The sequence below is a fragment of the Mus caroli genome, unplaced genomic scaffold (assembly GCF_978045245.1).
Source record: "Mus caroli unplaced genomic scaffold, Mus_caroli_1 scaffold_6, whole genome shotgun sequence".
NCBI classification, from domain to species: domain Eukaryota; kingdom Metazoa; phylum Chordata; class Mammalia; order Rodentia; family Muridae; genus Mus; species Mus caroli.
In genome coordinates this window covers 90,157,731-90,175,652 of record NW_028227261.1, presented here as the reverse complement: position 1 = coordinate 90,175,652, position 17,922 = coordinate 90,157,731, and the positions used below count along the sequence as shown (strand labels likewise).

Below are 17,922 nucleotides of genomic sequence, written 5' to 3'. Positions count from 1 at the left end.
ATTTTAATGATCTGGGTAGGCACCCTGAGCACCCAACAGAATCATAGCTTTATCTGACAACACAAGAATGTGAGCCAAGAGAAAGGATTAGGCAAAGGAAGAGGGGCCATACATACTTACACCGGCTGTGGAAGGGGGCTACAATTTGGAAGCCCACTGGCATCAAAGGCACTGAGGTCACACCTGCACCAGTCATCAATCACATCTCCTTTACCAGAACACCAGTAAGAACTCATCAGTGCATTCTTGAAGGCCTGAGAGAATGACAGAATGGATGACTGACAATAAAGTTAAATTGATGGATATGATTTTTTTTTACCCAAATTTGTAGTAGACTGCCTACTTAAATTCTGTGGGGTTTTTTTTTTGGGGGGGGGATTTCACATCTTCAAATAGTCATTTCCCAGCTTTCAGAATAATTATTGAGGCATATGCTAATAGCATCATTGGTAATTTCTCTTGTCCCTAGCACTCCACCTATTAACATAGCTTTTCTTTACAATAGTCCCACATTAGAGATATTACTATTATTCTCATTTTATACATAGAGAACTAGAGCACACAAAAAAGTAAGAATTCATAGGCAGTAAGTAACAGAGGTAGGAGCAAATCACTAACTCCAATCTGTGGATACATTATATTACACAAAACCAATCTCAACTGATGCCTGGCCCATGTGCCTTGTCCTACTAGAGACACCGCATCTAACTACCTCATCACACTGTTTAAAAATATGAAAATACCCACAGTACTGAGGACTAAGTCTAAGCTCCGTACCTAAGTTCCTATACTACTTTCTAAACTCAGCTTATACAAGTTTTAGGACCTTCAGTATACATTATCATTCCACTGATATCCACGTCCCTAGAAGTCAATTCCTGTTTATTCAATTAGGAAGCAACACACCAACTCTGCATAGGACCATAAAGAAAACATTTCAACATTGTGGTGGATTCTGTCACAATTAATACCACCTTTGTAGTGTGCTAACAATGTCAACAATACTTTAAAAGAATAGCATGTTACCAAAAAAAAAAAAAAAAGACATTCATTGATAATCCTAGTCAGTAGGTAGTTTTTCTGTGATGGTCTTGGTCTGTTAATCTTTGTTTTGGTTACTAATATACTTACTACTAATGTTTCTCATTGTCTTTTAAAAAGGTATCCTTTTTTAGGCCTGAAATTATGCATTTTCATTGAATTCCAACTTAATAGGTTTCCCATAATCAGCTTCCAAATGCTGACACCATTGCATACACTGGCAAGATTTTGCTGAAAGGACCCAGATACAGCTGTCTCTTGTGAGACTATGCCGGGGCCTAGCAAACACAGAAGTGGATGCTCACAGTCAGCTATTGGATAGATCACAGGGCCCCCAATGGAGGAGCTAGAGAAAATACCCAAGGAGCTAAAGGGAACTGCAATCCTATAAGTGGAACAACAATATGAACTAACCAGTACCCCTCTGGAGCTCATGTCTCTAGCTGCATATGAATCAGAAAATGGCCTAGTCGGCCATCTTTGGAAAGAGAGGCCCATCATTGGTCGTGCAAACTTTATATGCCTCAGTACAGGGGAACGACAGGGCCAAGAAGTGGGAGTGGGTGGGTGGGGGAGTGGGTAGGGGAGCGTGTGGGGGACTTTTGGGATAGCATTGGAATGTAAATGAAATAAATACCCAATTTAAAAAAAAAAAAAGACAAAGCCAGGAGTGGTAAAACATGCTTATAATCCCAGTTTCCAAGAGACCTAGACAGGAGAATCATCAAGTTGAATAACTACCTAAGCTACATAGTAAGCCTAACTGCAACTTGGGTATAAAGTGAGATTCTGTTTCAAAAAGAAAATTAGTTAAAAATAAACAAATAAATGAAGAAAAAAATAAGACTTTCCCTTAAATCTGAGACTGATCATGTTCTTTCAGACACCATGACACTAGTCACTCCTACCACCACATCTCTGTACCTATCTTACCCATCAAATTCTAATCCTAATTGCTACTAGAATCAAAGGACCCACAGTCTTCCAGGAGGATTCTCCTAGAACCTTGTGTGATCTTAGTATTTACTGAACAAATGAATGTTCACTTGAAATTGATCATTAATACCAGATGGAAAAGAGAACTTGAAAGGAGTTTCCTGCACCCAATGGATAACAGGCTCAAATCTGTACAGTATTGTCTTCTTCTCCTTTAGGTTTGTTTTGGTATGGAGGATGCTAGCAATATGGATATGGTGCTTAAGAAAATGCCCTGGTTAAGTCACTCCCTTTACATTGACATTTCATAGCTTTGGAGAATGAGAATGTAGTACTCAGTTCTTTAAAACTCAAAAATTCCAGAAAATGTTGATCTTTGGCTTCTTTATGCTGGGCCAGCCATGAGTATTTCTTTTCCTTTTATGTTACTTTCTCTATGCTTTACAACTGGATTGTGCACATTACCTATCACCACATATGCCTAATGGCTCTGATGTCACTGTTTTTTTTTTTTTTACATTCTTCATTATTCAAAAACAGTCCAGAACATTTGAATACCTTCCTAATGCAGCAACCCTTCAATATAGTACCTCATGTTGTGGTGACCACACACACACACACACTCAAAAAGAAAAGAAAAAGGAAAAATGATTAAGAAATAACGGGGGGGATAAGTTCTTCATTTCTAGCAATTAGGGAAATGAAAATCAAAATAACCGTGAGATTTTCTCTTACTTCAGCCATAATATAAAAAGGTTAGCACATTATCTAACAACAAAGGCTGTAGAGGATGAAAAGAAGGAAACCATCATTCTCGCTGTTGGTGGAATTGCAAAATGGTCCAGCCATTCTGAAGATCAGTGAGCAAAGCACTCAAAAGGCTAAAAATAAATGTACCATGTGACCCAAGTTTACCACTCCTTACTGTACGCCCAAAGGACTTGGCATCCTACACCACAGATACTTGTTCCACCCTGTTTACTGAAACTCTATTAACAACATCTTTGAAATGGAAATGACCTGAATCCATCAACTGATGGATGAATAACCAAAATGTGGTACATAGACACAATGGAATACTATTCAGCATTAGAAGAAAATAGAATTTTGAATTTTGTACATAAATCAATATAACTAGAAAAGATCATATTGAGTGAGGCAATCCAGACCAGAAAGACAGTCAGCACATCTTCTGTTTCATCTAGGAATCTCATCTCCAAGTCTGTGGATGTGAGTATGCAACCCAGAGTAATGGCAGAAGCCAGGAAAGTAAAAAGGGACCAGAGGGGATTACAGGATAGAAGTAACTGAAGAGGAGATTGGAAGAATGTGTGAGAGGATTCAACTAGGGAGGGGGAGATAAATACATAAGTAGGAGAAAGGTAAAACAACAGTAATAATGGCTGGAAAAGTCATAACAAATCGCTATCTACCTAATCAAAATTATACACGAATTAAAATTGTATATGAATACATATATAGAACAGACAGAATTTTACCATCCATGCTGACAACGCTTTTGGACATGAGAATACCACTTTTGAGTTGTTGGTCAGGTTTGTATATAATAAACTCCCCTAACATAATAGGCTATTGCTGTTGCCTCTAGTTGTCTCCTAGAATTGAAGTGGAGGTCCCTATTGCTTCAAAAACCATGCATTTTGGACACAGAACCAAACTGGATCTGACCTGAAAGACTCCTCTCTGAGGACTAGGTCCTGAGAAAACACAAAGGAGCTACCAAAGAAAAAAAACAAGCAATAGTCTTACCCAGCTATAATGCCTATGAATCATATCAATAACCAGTATGATACCATAATTTTCATAGTGCAGTAGTGACATGCAGATCTTGGTGAAAACTAATAGTTCTGTAATTGAACTTATGGCCAGCTCAACCACAAGGAAGTCATGCCTGATAATGAAAATGTAGCTAAATACCTGAGTCTGGTGAAGACAATAATCTTGGAGGAAAACTTATGAGGACCATTTTAGTAACCTCACATGTTTACAAACTACATTCTGCATATTTTCCTTTATAACCTCAGATAAGTATAGCTATCACCTCTCATCAAAGAGTCTTCTCTTTACAACAGACAGAGATCATTACAGAAAATTACAATTAAAATGCAGAGAACAAAAGATCACTTAGGATACAGTCCCAACTGATAACTCCTATCCCTAAGACTGGAGATCACAAAAGAAAGAAAGAAAGAGAGAGAGAGAGAGAGAGAGAGAGAGAGAGAGAGAGAGAGAGAGAGAGAGAGAGAGAGAGAGAGAGAGAGAGAAAGAGAGAAAGAAAGAAAGAAAGAAAGAAAGAAAGAAAGAAAGAAAGAAAGAAAGAAAGAAAGAAAGAAAGAAAGAAAGAAAGAAAGAAAAGAAAAGAGGTGGGAATACTTTAAGAGCAAGAGAAATGGGAAATTTGTCATGAGATTTTGTCTCCTAGAAATATCAGAGAGACACTATAACCATGATTCTTATCAAAATGACTATCTATATAAAACCTGAACAATGACACCAGTGGATATACTAACAAAGAAAGGGGAAAACTCAAAGAACTACTGGGAAGTATGGAACACTGACAGTAGGAGAAATGGTCTTCCCCAAGGAAGAACTTCTCCAAATTGGTTTTCTAATATCAAGCGGTTAGCCCTATGATCATACATACAACAAATATATACCATGAAGGTTGCATTTATGTATGTAAGAATGTGTGTGTGTGCATGTGCGTGTGTGTGTGTAACAACTAAAGGGAAAATAGTAATGACATATTGAAAGAGCAAGGTAACAGGCATGAGAGGAGATGGAGGAAGGGAAGTAAAGGAAGGAAATGATATAATTATAATTTCAAAAAATGAAAAAGTATTGTAAAAAATGTAATCCCCATAACCGTTCTAAAAGCTATATAATACAACCTATATTTACAGATGAAGAAATTTTCCTTTCAAGAGCACACAGCAAGAAAATGATACAAGGAAAATGCCAGGCTATACCTCCAATGCTTACAAAAGTGCAGGTCTTTTTGGTTCAAACATGAAGATCAGTGGGATTAATCCCCAAATTCAGTGAACTAAAACAGAACATGTTTAGTTAAATATAAATTGCAGACATTTATTTTAATGTAAGTATATTCCACAAAATATTTACATAATTTTAAGGTAAAATCCTTGGGCCAAAATTGACTTCAGAGCAAGAATCCCATTTCTTACTATGACCCTGATTCTGTGTTGGGAGCCAATGTTCCTTCTAATAGCCTAAGAGAAGGTGCTTCATTCATAAACACAGGAACTAGATAGGAAAATGTGACTGTCAGATCTGTTCTCCCTCATTTGTAGGTTCCTTTTCAGTGTAATCAGAGTGTACAGCTAACTGCTCATACGTAAAGATTCTGCAGCATCCCCAGTCAAAACTAAAAGCTTAATTACCACAGTAGTGAAATCCAGGGCCATGGGGGAAAGAGTGACACAGATGGGAAGAGTGTCTCCCAGTCCAACATAGAGAGAGAACATCCTGTTTTGTGTGTGAGTCTCTCTCTCTCCCCATCTCCGTCTGTGTGTGTGTGTGTGTGTGTGTGTGTGTGTGTGTGTGTGTTTGGTTTCTGTCAATAGTAAACTGAACTTGTAAAAAGCAAAACAGGAAACCTCCCCCGGACTTTGTTAGTTTCACCATCTAGGCAGTTCTTGGGAAGAAATCCTGCCTGTGAGTCTCCACATCCACTGGCTGTTTCCCAGAATTCTGGGGAACAGAATGGGGGCTGGTGCAATGGCCAGGCAGGCCCTGGAGAGAGCACAAACACACTCTGATAAAAGCCTGACATCAAACAGGGAGCTCTTGCAAGGCAGCAGAAGCCAGCATTGTGTCAGCGCAAGATCACTCTTCCTTACGTCTTCAGCCCTTGCAACACTCCATCCACGGTCCAGCTAGATCCCCAGGGATGGGAATCATAGAATGTTCCAGCTTCACAGGACTTGGACTGTAAATCATCTAATCTAATCCATTTACAGATGCAGATGTAGTGGCCCAGAGAGCCTAGCTGGCTACCCCAAAGTGACAGATACTTTTAATGATAAAAACTATTCTCTTCCTTCAATTGATGGTCAAAATGCCCCCTCTACCATGGGTTTTCCAAGCTCATATACAGAAAAGCATGAAGAAGGAAGGAGTATGAGAAATTGAAATTCACTGGAATTCTGTACATTGGTCTTTTTCCCCTCAGTTTTAAAAAATTAATTGGTTATTTTATTTAATTATGTTCTAAATATTATCCCCCTTCCCTGTCTCCCCTCTGCAAACCCCCATCCATTCCCCTCCTCTTTGCCTTTAAGAGAGTGTCCCCCCACCCATCCACCAATTCCTGCCTCACTTCTATAGCATCCCCCTACCTGGGGCAACAAGACTCCACAGGACCAAGGGCCTCTCCTTCTACTGATGCCAGATAAGGATACAGACATGCACAGCCAAGCATCAAACTGAGCTCGGGGACACTAATAGAAGGGGGAAGAACTGAAGGAGCTGAAGGGGATTGCTACCCTATAGGAAGAACAACAATATCAACTAACTGGACCCACCTGCACCCCTACCCCCAGAGCTCCCAGGGACTAAACCAGCAACCAAAGAGTACACAAGGAGGGACCAATGGCTCCAGCTGCATATGTAGCAGAGGATTGCTTTATCTGTCATTGTTCTTACTAGATCATTTGGAACAATACATGCCAGGATTTCATTTAAAATCTAATTTTAGTTTCTCTGTTTTTGATCATATATTTATAAGTGTATGCATGTTTGTGTGAGTATGCCTGCACTACCTGTTCATGTGCGCACATGTTTGTTTGTGTGTTCTTAGAAACAAATGAAAGTATATACTGCAAGCAATCTGACTCCTAGCATTTGATGGGATCAACATTAGCATGGTCATTGCTTTTCATAACAAAAAAGGTTTGCAATTCCAGAACTCATAAATGTTTCCAAGTTCAAGCTAATCAGTTAGTAAACCAAGTTGAGCAGGAGGAGAAAAGCAGTCACAGAAATGTTAAGCAATCAAAATAAACTAGGATTTATTCCTAACACTATTGTTTCTTTCTTATTTGAACTTGCATAAATGGATCCTCTTGTTAAGCCTCAGTTTCCCTGTGTGCAAAATGTGCAAAACTGACAATGATACATTATTGACAGTTAAATTAAGTTCAGTAAATATTACTGACCAAAATTAAGAAAGGGTGAACAAAGCCCAGTGGTTAATTTTGAAGGACTATAGTTTAATGGTAAAGATAACGCACAAACAATTATAATTACTATGGTTCAAATGTTGTGAAGTCATATACATAGGAGATTGTGAGAAGACAAAGAAAGGAGACTTTCCAGCTCTAAGATTATGATAGTGCCTGAGGAATTCTAAATTCTACATAAACAACCTGCATTTTATTAAGATGTTTAGGACAATGCACACAGAATACCATTAAGCCTATGAATTAAATTCCATTTTCTATACTTCCAAAGCCTATATTATTATGAATTCATTTTTACAATAAAAATTGGTATTGCTTGTTGACAATACGTCAGTTATTGTTGATGTCAAGAGGGTTATGTAAGACTCGAGAATGAGACCCTGAAATCCACAGTCCATGCTTCAAGCATTGTGTTATGTGTATCATACTAGTAAGCTTGGTCCTGAGATTATCCAATTCTTGCCAAATAAGGAAGGGAAATTTTTCTAAAGACAAAATAATATATTATCTTATTATTATCCTCTCTCCATTTCACTGCTGAATACAGTAACTAACATGCAATATAAATCAGTAGGTAATTAGTGACTGCATAGTTAAGTAATATGTGTGAGAATGCATGCAGGAAGAGAAGTGCTAGTTCTCAGGCTTTTTATTCCCAACAAAGCAACAAGGGACATGGGATGTCTTATCTCAAAGACTGTTTTAAGAAAGGACAAGGAAAGAAAATGGAAACTCAACTACACACAAATTTAAATAAAACTTTGAAGGGTATCCATACTTTTCATTGACACTGATTTCCTCATCATATTATAATCATCTACACATGCAATATGCACTTGTCAAAACTCAAAAGATACATACCTTTAAAGGAACTCTAATATAAACAATCATGTTTTGGTGATGATGATCATATAAATGCATACTCATCAACTATAACAAATATACTATTTTAGTGTAAAATGTTGGGAGGTGAGAAGTTTGTGGGAGCATGTAGGTAGCAGATTACAGGATGTTCTCTACTGTCCATTCAATTTTACTATGTGCCTACAAAATGTCCAATTTCACACCCATCCATGTAGCACCTACCCTGAAAAAGAAGTTCATACATGCTATTGATAATTTGACCAAGAAAGAAGTAGGCAGATGGAGACAGACACCAAGAGTCTCTCACCATATTCAAAGCCTGATAGTACTCATTCTGCTTGCTAACTTTAATAAGCCTCCCAACAATCTGTGAATGAAATAGTCCTTACTGTCTCTAGTAACTCTTAACAGATAATTCAGTCAAGGGTCATAAAAATATAGTCTCAGAATCACTTCAATTAAACTCAATAGCACTATACTCTCAATTTTCAGCTCCATGCTGATTAGGATTTTTTGTCAATTTGGCACAAACTAGAGTTATCTGGGGAATAGCAATCTCAATTGAGGAATTGTCTCTATCTGATAGAGGTTATTGGCAAGTCTGTAGAGATTTTCTTGATAAATGATTAATTGGGTGGGATCAATCTGTTGTAGGTGGTGCTCTTTTGAGGAAGATGGTATTTGCTTATATAAGAAAACAGACTGAACAAGCCATAGGAAGCAAATCGCAAAATAGCATTTTCTCCATGGTTCCGGCCTCTGTTTCTGCTTTGGGTACCCATCCCAGCTTCCATCAATGGTGGCCTTTCAGCTAGATGTGTAACTCAAAAAAGCCTTTATCTTTCCAAATTGCTTCCCATCATGATGTTTATCACAGCATCAGAAGACAAACTAGGACAAATCTCAGCCCTGAAAGTTGCTCATCGACTTCCTTTGATCATTTAAATTCATCCTCAGATCATCCCACTCTGTGATAAAATACCAATTTTTTTTTTCTTTCTTCACAGCTCCAAACTTTATCTCTGTAACTCTTTCCATGGGTGTTTTGTTCCCAATTCCAAGAAGGGGCACAGTGTCCACACTTTGGTCTTCGTTCTTCTTGAGTTTCATGGGTTTAGCAAATTGTATCTTGTATCTTGGGTATCCTAAGTTTTTGGGCTAATATCCACTTATCAGTGAGTACATATTGTGTGAGTTCCTTTGTGAATATGTTACCTCACTCAGAATGATGCCCTCCAGATCCATCCATTTGCCTAGGAATTTCATAAATTCTAAAATACCAATTTTTAAGGGCTCATCTCCAATATGAGAAATCATACAACTCAATTTATGTCTCCATAAATAATAAGAACAACACCTAGTTTCCCCTGTTAGGGCTCACTACTTTTGAAGTTCTCTTCTAAGTGACAAGAGCCCAACAGAACAGCTCTTTAATCTAGATAGCAATTAGAGCCAACTGAAATTCTACCTTGCCACAGAAACTGTGCTTAATAAGAAAATATTACACACACAGACACACACACACACACAAGGGGATCTGTCAACTCTCTATTCTTTTAGAGATACAGAGGCAAGATGACAGGTTTATATGATCCTCCAACAAGGAGTTATTTTTCTAGTCAGGTAGTCTTACATTTCAGCTCTCATTCATCTTACAGAGGATGAAGTACTAAGTGAACCCACTAAAAATGATAATGAGCATTTTTTAAATACTTTTATGTGAATGACACAATGCACAGAGTTTGATATGCAGGGAAGCATCTACTTGTCACCAGCATATCATGCGTTGAGTACTTCCTTGTTCCATTATGGAGAGAATGAGATTGAGGCCTTAAGGACTTTGAGCACTTTTCCTCACTCACATCACCAGTATTTAACAAAACAAAACTCATTCTCAAGTTTCACAGTTTCTAAGCCCAAACATTTAACTCCAGTGAGCTAGCTTAACCAATATATCAATCCCATGTTGTAAGTTGCATTGTCTTCATTAAACCCTTGAGAACGTTGAGATTTTTAATAATTTGAGGCCTCTGTAATTTGATCACAGTTCATGTTACAATCCAGGATGACTTAATGTTAGGATACAAACGGGTGTCTATTTCAAACACTCATCCAGATACTTGAGCTTCTTCTCTGTTTTCATCCTGTTTCCTAAATGTTGAGGATGGATAGTATTGGAGGTACACTACTTACTTTCGGAAAGAGGCAAGTTAATGGTTTTGGTGAGTCCTGAGTATGTATTAGTCAGCATAATTGTCCAACATGTGCTTGAACTGACCAAGTTCAACAGATTTGGGATGGAGGAAAGAGAAGGTCATTTCTGTGGCCTCGGAAATCTGGAGTCAGGGAAGTATGGCTCTCTACTTGTTTGGGATCATGAGGAACTGAGTTTAATTTCTAGCATCCACACAAAAGCCAAGTGAGTTTTCATACAAGAAACTTTATCAAGATTGAGCAGGCTGTATTTATATATGGGGAATACAAACACACACACACACCAGCAGCAGCAGCAGCAACAATGATTAAAGAAAATGAAGTAATGAATTTTAAAGAAAGCAATGCAAGTATGTGAAAGGGATTAGAGAAAAAAAAAGAAATGGAAAATGATTATAATATAACAATAAGAGAATAAAAACAAATACTTTTTTAAAAGCCAAGACTAGTGTATAAATTAACCGTTATTTGCCTGAAATAATTGTCATTTCTGAGGCTTACTGCCTCTATGATGATAACCTAGGTCTGAAGGCTTCAAGCTTCTTTACAATCTAAACTATGCCTAGAAAGTTTTCAGACTCTGAGACTTACTCTTGAATATGCTTAACTCGTTCTAGTTCTTTCTGAACTCTGTATGGCAGGGAGTTATTACTCACTCAGTGCTATGAAGGCAGAAGCAGAAGGGTCTCTAAGGCTTGAGTAGACCAACTAGCCTAGTCAAATGTACAAGTTCTAGGTTCAGTTAAAAACTGTGTCTCAAAAAATAATTCACATGCATTAACATGCACCCCACAAGAGCAAATCCAAAAGCAAACAAGCAAATCTGGAAAAAATTGAATAAAATCAAATAAATTTCTCTGTAAAAGACTTTTGAAGCTGCCAAGATATCATTTTTTTTTAGAAGTCCCAAGAAAGCAATGTAAAATGTAGCATCAAATGTCATTCATCCATACAACTTTGTTTTCATGATGACATTTTTTTATTTTTTTTATTAGGTATTTATTTCATTTACATTTCGAATGCTATCCCAAAAGTCCCCCACCCGCTCCTCCACCCACCCACTCCCACTTCTTGGCCCTGGCATTCCCCTGTACTGAGGCAGATAAAGTTTGCACGACCAATGGGCCTCTCTTTCCAATGATGGCCGACTAGGCCATCTTCTTATACATATGCAGCTAGAGACACGAGCTCTGGGGGGTACTGGGTAGTTCATATTGTTGTACCACCTATAGGGTTGCAGATCCCTTTAGCTCCTTGGTGACTTTCTCTAGCTCCTCCATTGGGGGCCCTGTGATCCATCCAATAGCTGACTGTGAGCATCCACTTCTGTGTTTGCTAGGCCCCGGCATAGTCTCACAAGAGACAGCTGTATATGGGTCCTTTCAGCAAAATCTTGCTAGTGTATGCAATGGAGTCAGTGTTTGGAGGGTGATTATGGGATGCCAGAAGCTGGAAAGAACCCAGATGCCCCTCAAGAGAGGAATGGATACAGAAAATGTGGTACATTTACACAATGGAGTACTACTCAGCTATTAAAAAGAATGAATTTATGAAATTCCTAGGCAAATGGATGAACCTGCAGGGCATCATCCCGAGTGAGGTAACCCAATCACAAAAGAACTCACATAGTATGTACTCACTGATAAGTGGATATTAGCCCAGAAACTTAGAATACCCAAGATATAAGATACAATTTGCTAAATGCATGAATCTCAAGAAGAACGAAGACCAAAGTGTGGACACTTTGCCCCTTCTTAGAATTGGGAACAAAACACCCATGGAAGGAGTTATAGAGACACAGTTTGGTGCTGAGACGAAAGGATGCACCTTCTAGAGACTGCCATATCCGGGGATCGATCCATGATGCAATTTTTATTAGATATTTTCTTTATTTACATTTCAAATGTTATCCCCTTTCCTAGTTTCCCCTCCGAAAATCCCCTATCCTACATCTCCTCCCCCTGCTCCCCAACCCACCCACTCCTTCTTCCTGGCCCAGGAATTCCCCTACACTGGGGCATAGAACTTTCACAGGACCAAGGGCCTCTCCTCCCATTGATGACCAACTAGGCCATCCTCTGCTACATATGCAGTGAGAGCCACAAATCCCTCCGTGTGTTTTCTTTGATTGGTGGTTTAGCCCCAGGGAGCTCTGGGGTTACTGGTTAGTTCATATTGTTTTTCCTCCTAGGGGCTACAAACCCCATCAGCTCCTTGGGTACTTTCTCTAGCTCCTTCATTGGCGACCCTGTGCTCTGTCTAATGGATGACTGTGAAATTTGAGAATGAGAATATGCAACACTTGTTCCATATTGGTATCCAAGTTGTACCAGTCTAGACTGTAGGCTGAACACAAACCCTTTCACCACACAAGAGCTACCCAGTAAAGAGAGCCTATCCCAAATCCATAAGTAAGTATTCATGCACAGCTGAATTGTTGGACCTTGATCACATTTCTTATACAATGAAGGTTTGAATATTCTTCTTTTGAGATCTTGACCTTCTGGTATCACCATGAGAAAAAAGCTCTTCCAGAGAATCATCCCCACCCTCTGCTTATATGTATATAGGACATAGCATGATTTTGGCCATTTAATTACTAAAAGCCGTTTGGATTCCTTTGTGTTAATGACAGGCTCATCAAACCTCTGGCCTCTGAGTCTCCCTCCAGCATCCTTCTTGGCATTAGTATTTTATGATCCAATTATGCTTTTTTACCCCTTCCTACCCTAATATATTATTTCTTCTACCAGTTACACCTTCCCTGCAATGACAATTTCCTCTCAATATTTCTTAAGCCTAAAACCAGGATAGATCCTCTGAATACAGGGCAGACTCATTCCTAAGTCTTTATATACCAAAATATTCTTTGCTGCATTATATTTTAGTGTTTTTTAAATTGATAACCTGTCTTTCCAAATATCCTGTGCATATGTTGGTTTGGGGTACCCTGACTGTTTGCATTTGATTTAATAATAATTGATTAATCAATTGATTCATCATAGTTAGGTAATATCAGAAATCATGGCCCTATAATATTTCTCCTTTATCATTTTTCTATTAGCACATATTAGTTATGCATTATAATGTTTTTATTACATCTTCACACGTCTATCTTCAGTAATTCACCTCTATTTTCCTCTCCTTTGCCCCCTACCCATTCCCACTGACCTTCTTCTTTCCAAATAGTATTCTTTCTATCTTCCAATTTTAATATTATTATTTTTGCATGGTCCATTACATTGGTGTTTCCTAAAAATACTGGGTGAGAAGTTATAAATAAGACAGGTACCTTACCAGTGTCTATAACATGGAAGAAAATGCCACATCCTTCCCCAGGGATAATTATGTTTCTATAGACCAGTGGTTCTCAACCTGTGTGCAACAACCCACTTGGGGACACATGTCAGATATTATATATATATATCAGAAATTTACATTATAATTCATAACAGTAACAAAATTACAATTACGGTTGGGTGTCACCACAACATGAGAAACTGTATTAAAAGGTCTCATTATTAGGAAGGTTGAGAATCACTGTGTGTTTGCAGTATAGTATAGTATCTATAGAATAGAGTGTTTACACTATAGAAACTTGGTCATGGAGGATTCCTTCTGCCCCTACTTTCTCAAAATTCTTTGAGTCTTGGAGGGATAAAAAAATAATACTCTTTAGGATTGAGTATTCAACATTCCTATCCTCAGAATTTTGACGAATTATATGCTTATCACTTCACCTTAGCTTTGAAGACTTCTCCTCTGCCCAGACTCAGAGTAATTCTGTGCCCTTAGTCTTTTCCATGTTCCTTGATGCTGCCTTCAATCCTGCAAAATATCCTGGCACTCAAAGCGTTAAAACCGTTTACTTGGAAACCTTCCATGCCTTCCCAGAAGGTACTATTAAACTGCGTAAAACAACCCAAATAAAAACAGAAATGAATGTAGAATTGTTTTTGATTGAACTCTTTCACATCTGAAAGAGTTATATAATTAGGTAATCTACAAAAGACAGGTTAGTTGATGTTTGGAGGTTTGTTTGCTTGCTTGATTTTGTTGTTTTGTTTTCCAGGCTGAATTGTTCCACCACTGAGCTCTATCACCCAAGCCCTCTTTGTTTTCTCATTTGCTCATGACAGGGTCTCATTAGGTATCCAAAGATGGCTTTGAACTCATGACTCTCCTGCTTCTGCGTCTTAAATACAGAGTTATTAGGAATATACCACCTATCTGATGCATATGGACTGTTATAGCATAAACAATAAAAGTTACTCCAAGAATTCTCATGCGTTAATCCCTGTATCCTTAATAACCAAAAGAAGTTGTTACAATTTCGATTCCTAGGTTGACCTCAGATCCACTACTCCTTAAAGAAGGGTTCCCAGAGCTCGAAAACCTGCACTTTCATAAACTCTCCGGATATGCTAATGAACCGTGAAATTCAAGAGTCCTTCATGACAGCCGGGTGTGGTGGCACACACCTTTAATCCCAGCACTTGGGAGGCAGAGGCAGGTGGATTTCTGAGTTCAAGGCCAGTCTGGTCTACAAAGTGAGTTCCAGGACAGCCAGGGCTACACAGAGAAACCCTGTTTTGAAAAACAAACAAACAAACAAACGAACAAAACCAAAAAGAGTCTTTCATGTCTTTTTAATCATTGACTTTGGTTATATGCTGCCAGTTAATAGTATATCAACTTGGATTTAGGCATCTCACTTTGAAACTTTAAAAACTAGTTACCATATAAAAGATGAAACCTTGCTGGCAAAACTTGAACTAAGTAAATATACTGTTTTAACAAAATCCAATTAGTTGGTTAATACAAGTTGGTTAATAAAAACTAGAGGAGTTGATGTTCTTATTAGGAATTTGGATTCAACTATTCTTTCAGTTTTTCTATGTGTCTTAACTTTCAACTTGTTTGGAGAAGCTATGCTTACAAGATGAGAGTGAGAATTAGCATAAGCTTAAATGCTTGTGGAAATAGGCACCACGCATCAGGCACCAGGATAACTGCTGAATTGAAACCTCAATTCCTATGGCTCAGCCGGGCTTCACCTTCTATTTACACACACACGCACACACACACACATACACACAGAGAAACAGAGACAGACAGACAGATACACACATACACACACACACACACACACACAAAACAAACAAATAAAAAACTAAGATATTGTATTAACATCTTCTGTATTTAGAAAGTTCCAGCTATTTGCTCTTTCTTGTCTTTAAATCTACTTAGAATGAAACAGGTGTAAATATTCTGCTTCTTGACTTGAATAGGATCCTTTACAAAAAAAAAAAAAAATGATTCCAACCAAGCACACTAGTCTCTCTCCACCACCACCCCCACACCAGCTACACCTAACCACTGGTCATGAACCTGGCAGATGACACCCTTTTATGTCACTTTGTCACCACATAGCACATCTAAATCTTCCTTCCCTTCATTCTATTTTCAGCTAAATCAGTCTTGTCATTTAAGACTCATGACCACTGTAAATTTCTCTGAAAATCATTCTCCTGCTTTTCAGAACTGAAAGTCCCTGTTCTACCTTGGATCATATATCTGTTGAACTTATCATTCTGTTGAATTATTTATTTGTCTTCCCCCTCTGTTGGACTATAAATTCTTTGTTGTTGTTGTTGTTGTTGTTAATCAAGAACTGTTAACATGTTCGTTGTATGAAGAAGTACCGAAGGGATGTGTGGCAAAGTGTGAGTGCTAGAAGTTTCTTGCATGGCTAAGCTCTGTGGTCCTGGATAGAACTCCACATTGTCAGGGCAACAGCTTGTGCTGACATTGTTCCAAACTATCTCCAGACCATTTGTCCTCCTTGTCACTGAGCTGATAGCAATTGTGAAAGTGATGAATAGCAGACCAATTATGAACAATAGGAAACATCAGTTATAACTCCAGGGAGAAGACATAGCCATATCAGTAGCCTCATCCATCTAACTGTGAGTCATCTTCCAAAGGCATCTTGCCCTGTGACCTTGAACTGCCAAAGGATTCTTAGTTTTGGACAAATCTAAGTTCCTTCTCTCAGACTGTCTTCTACAACTGTAGGCGTTGTTCTTGGACCACTCAGTCCTAGAAAGGGAACATGGGATGGAACACATATATTTTTCCTAAGGGAAGCCACTAACCAAAGATCTCAGCCCCACCCAACAGACAAGACCAGTCTTCTAAAGGTTGTGTCCTCTGAGAGATAGTAATGTCTCTCCCTTGTGGTAAGAACATCTGGAGATGAGAGGTGGGTGGAAAGGCTAATACCATAGAGTTTATGTGGCTAAGTGTTAGCAGAAAATAATGGCATTTTTTTTTCCTCCTGTGGCCACTGGTAACCTCTTTTTCCAATATTCTTATGGTACTGGAGGAAACATCCAACAGAATAAGTCTCCTTTGCTGGTAGATGTTCCATAGTTGAGACTATAAGTTGGTGGTTGAAGGAGAAAATTCAGAGCACAAGAAGAAGCACGTTTACTCCAGACCCATACTGGGCCTACTTTGGCATTAGGAAGGAAGGTGTGTGAATTTAGATGAGGAATTTGTTTATGAATAAGGAATTTCTATTTTGTTGTCATTTTTGTTACTTCTGAGGCTAAAAATAGGGTATCTTGCATGGGAGGCAAGTGCTTTACAACTGAGCCACAGCTTGGGCTTTTAATGAGGGAAATTTTTATCAGATTAACTACAAACATATTTCAATCAAGGTAATTAGAAAAGTCCTGGTCACTTAACCCAGAATGAGTTAAAATATTCTACATACTTGGTGGACAGCAGAATATGGAAATCAAGAATATGGTCATTGGGACAATGCTCTCGGTTCATATACTATTGAACTTCAATTCCATGCATGTTCCAATTGATTTTGAACATTAAAATGGGTATATTAATCTCTAACTGTCTTAACTACTGTATCATTGTTAAATTACTTAAAATAATGCTATACCTATATACTTTTCTTCACATAGATATATATAATTTTATAACTACAGCCTAAGTCTTGAATAGGAATAGTCTATAGCTCAAATATTCATGAATCAAAGAATAAAAAAGCTGGTAGACACATTTTTAACAGATAAATCAATTTTAGACATACCTGTGTCCTTATAGAATTATCTCATTGTGTTTAGTATTTTCCATTGGAAATTATGTCAATAAAAACAACTTTCAGAGATACTACCTTTGCCTTTAAGAAAAAATAAGTTTCTTGTCTGTGAGCTGACCATTCATTTGTTGGTTAAAATCAGTGAATGTCGTGAAGGTAAAGCAATTGCTATTTATTATAGTTTGTACTCAATGCTTTAATCAGAGGCAAGCACTAAGGATGACAAGAGGGTACAGACAAATAATAAGAGGAGGGATTCGAGGAATGTAAAGAAAGAGGAGCAAAGCTGCAACTGATTTACATCAAGTATTGAATATACAAGGAATTTGCTAAATGCTTCCCAACATAATCTTATTTAGTCTAACAACTCTGTGAGTTAAATACCATTATCATACCATTCCATTTGGATTCTGGGGAATGAAATTATATGCCCACAGTATGTGGTGAAACAGAGCCCAAATGTAGATCTGATTTGTGTGCTGCCTGTTTTTCAGGCCCAATATAATATGTAGGAACCCTGTG

At 38.1% G+C, this 17,922-nt stretch overlaps 1 protein-coding gene across 3 annotated transcripts in view; it reads right to left on the bottom strand.

Moving 5' to 3' along the window:
- The window catches only part of Astn2 (astrotactin 2), a 1,028,198-nt gene that overhangs the window by 183,200 nt on the left and 827,076 nt on the right, over positions 1-17,922 (bottom strand). For all 3 annotated transcript variants that reach the window (XM_021160104.2, XM_029476271.2, XM_021160105.2), the window contains one exon: positions 121-254. In XM_021160104.2, coding sequence (XP_021015763.1) covers positions 121-254 — 134 coding nt within the window. The remainder of the gene's footprint in view (positions 1-120; positions 255-17,922) is intronic.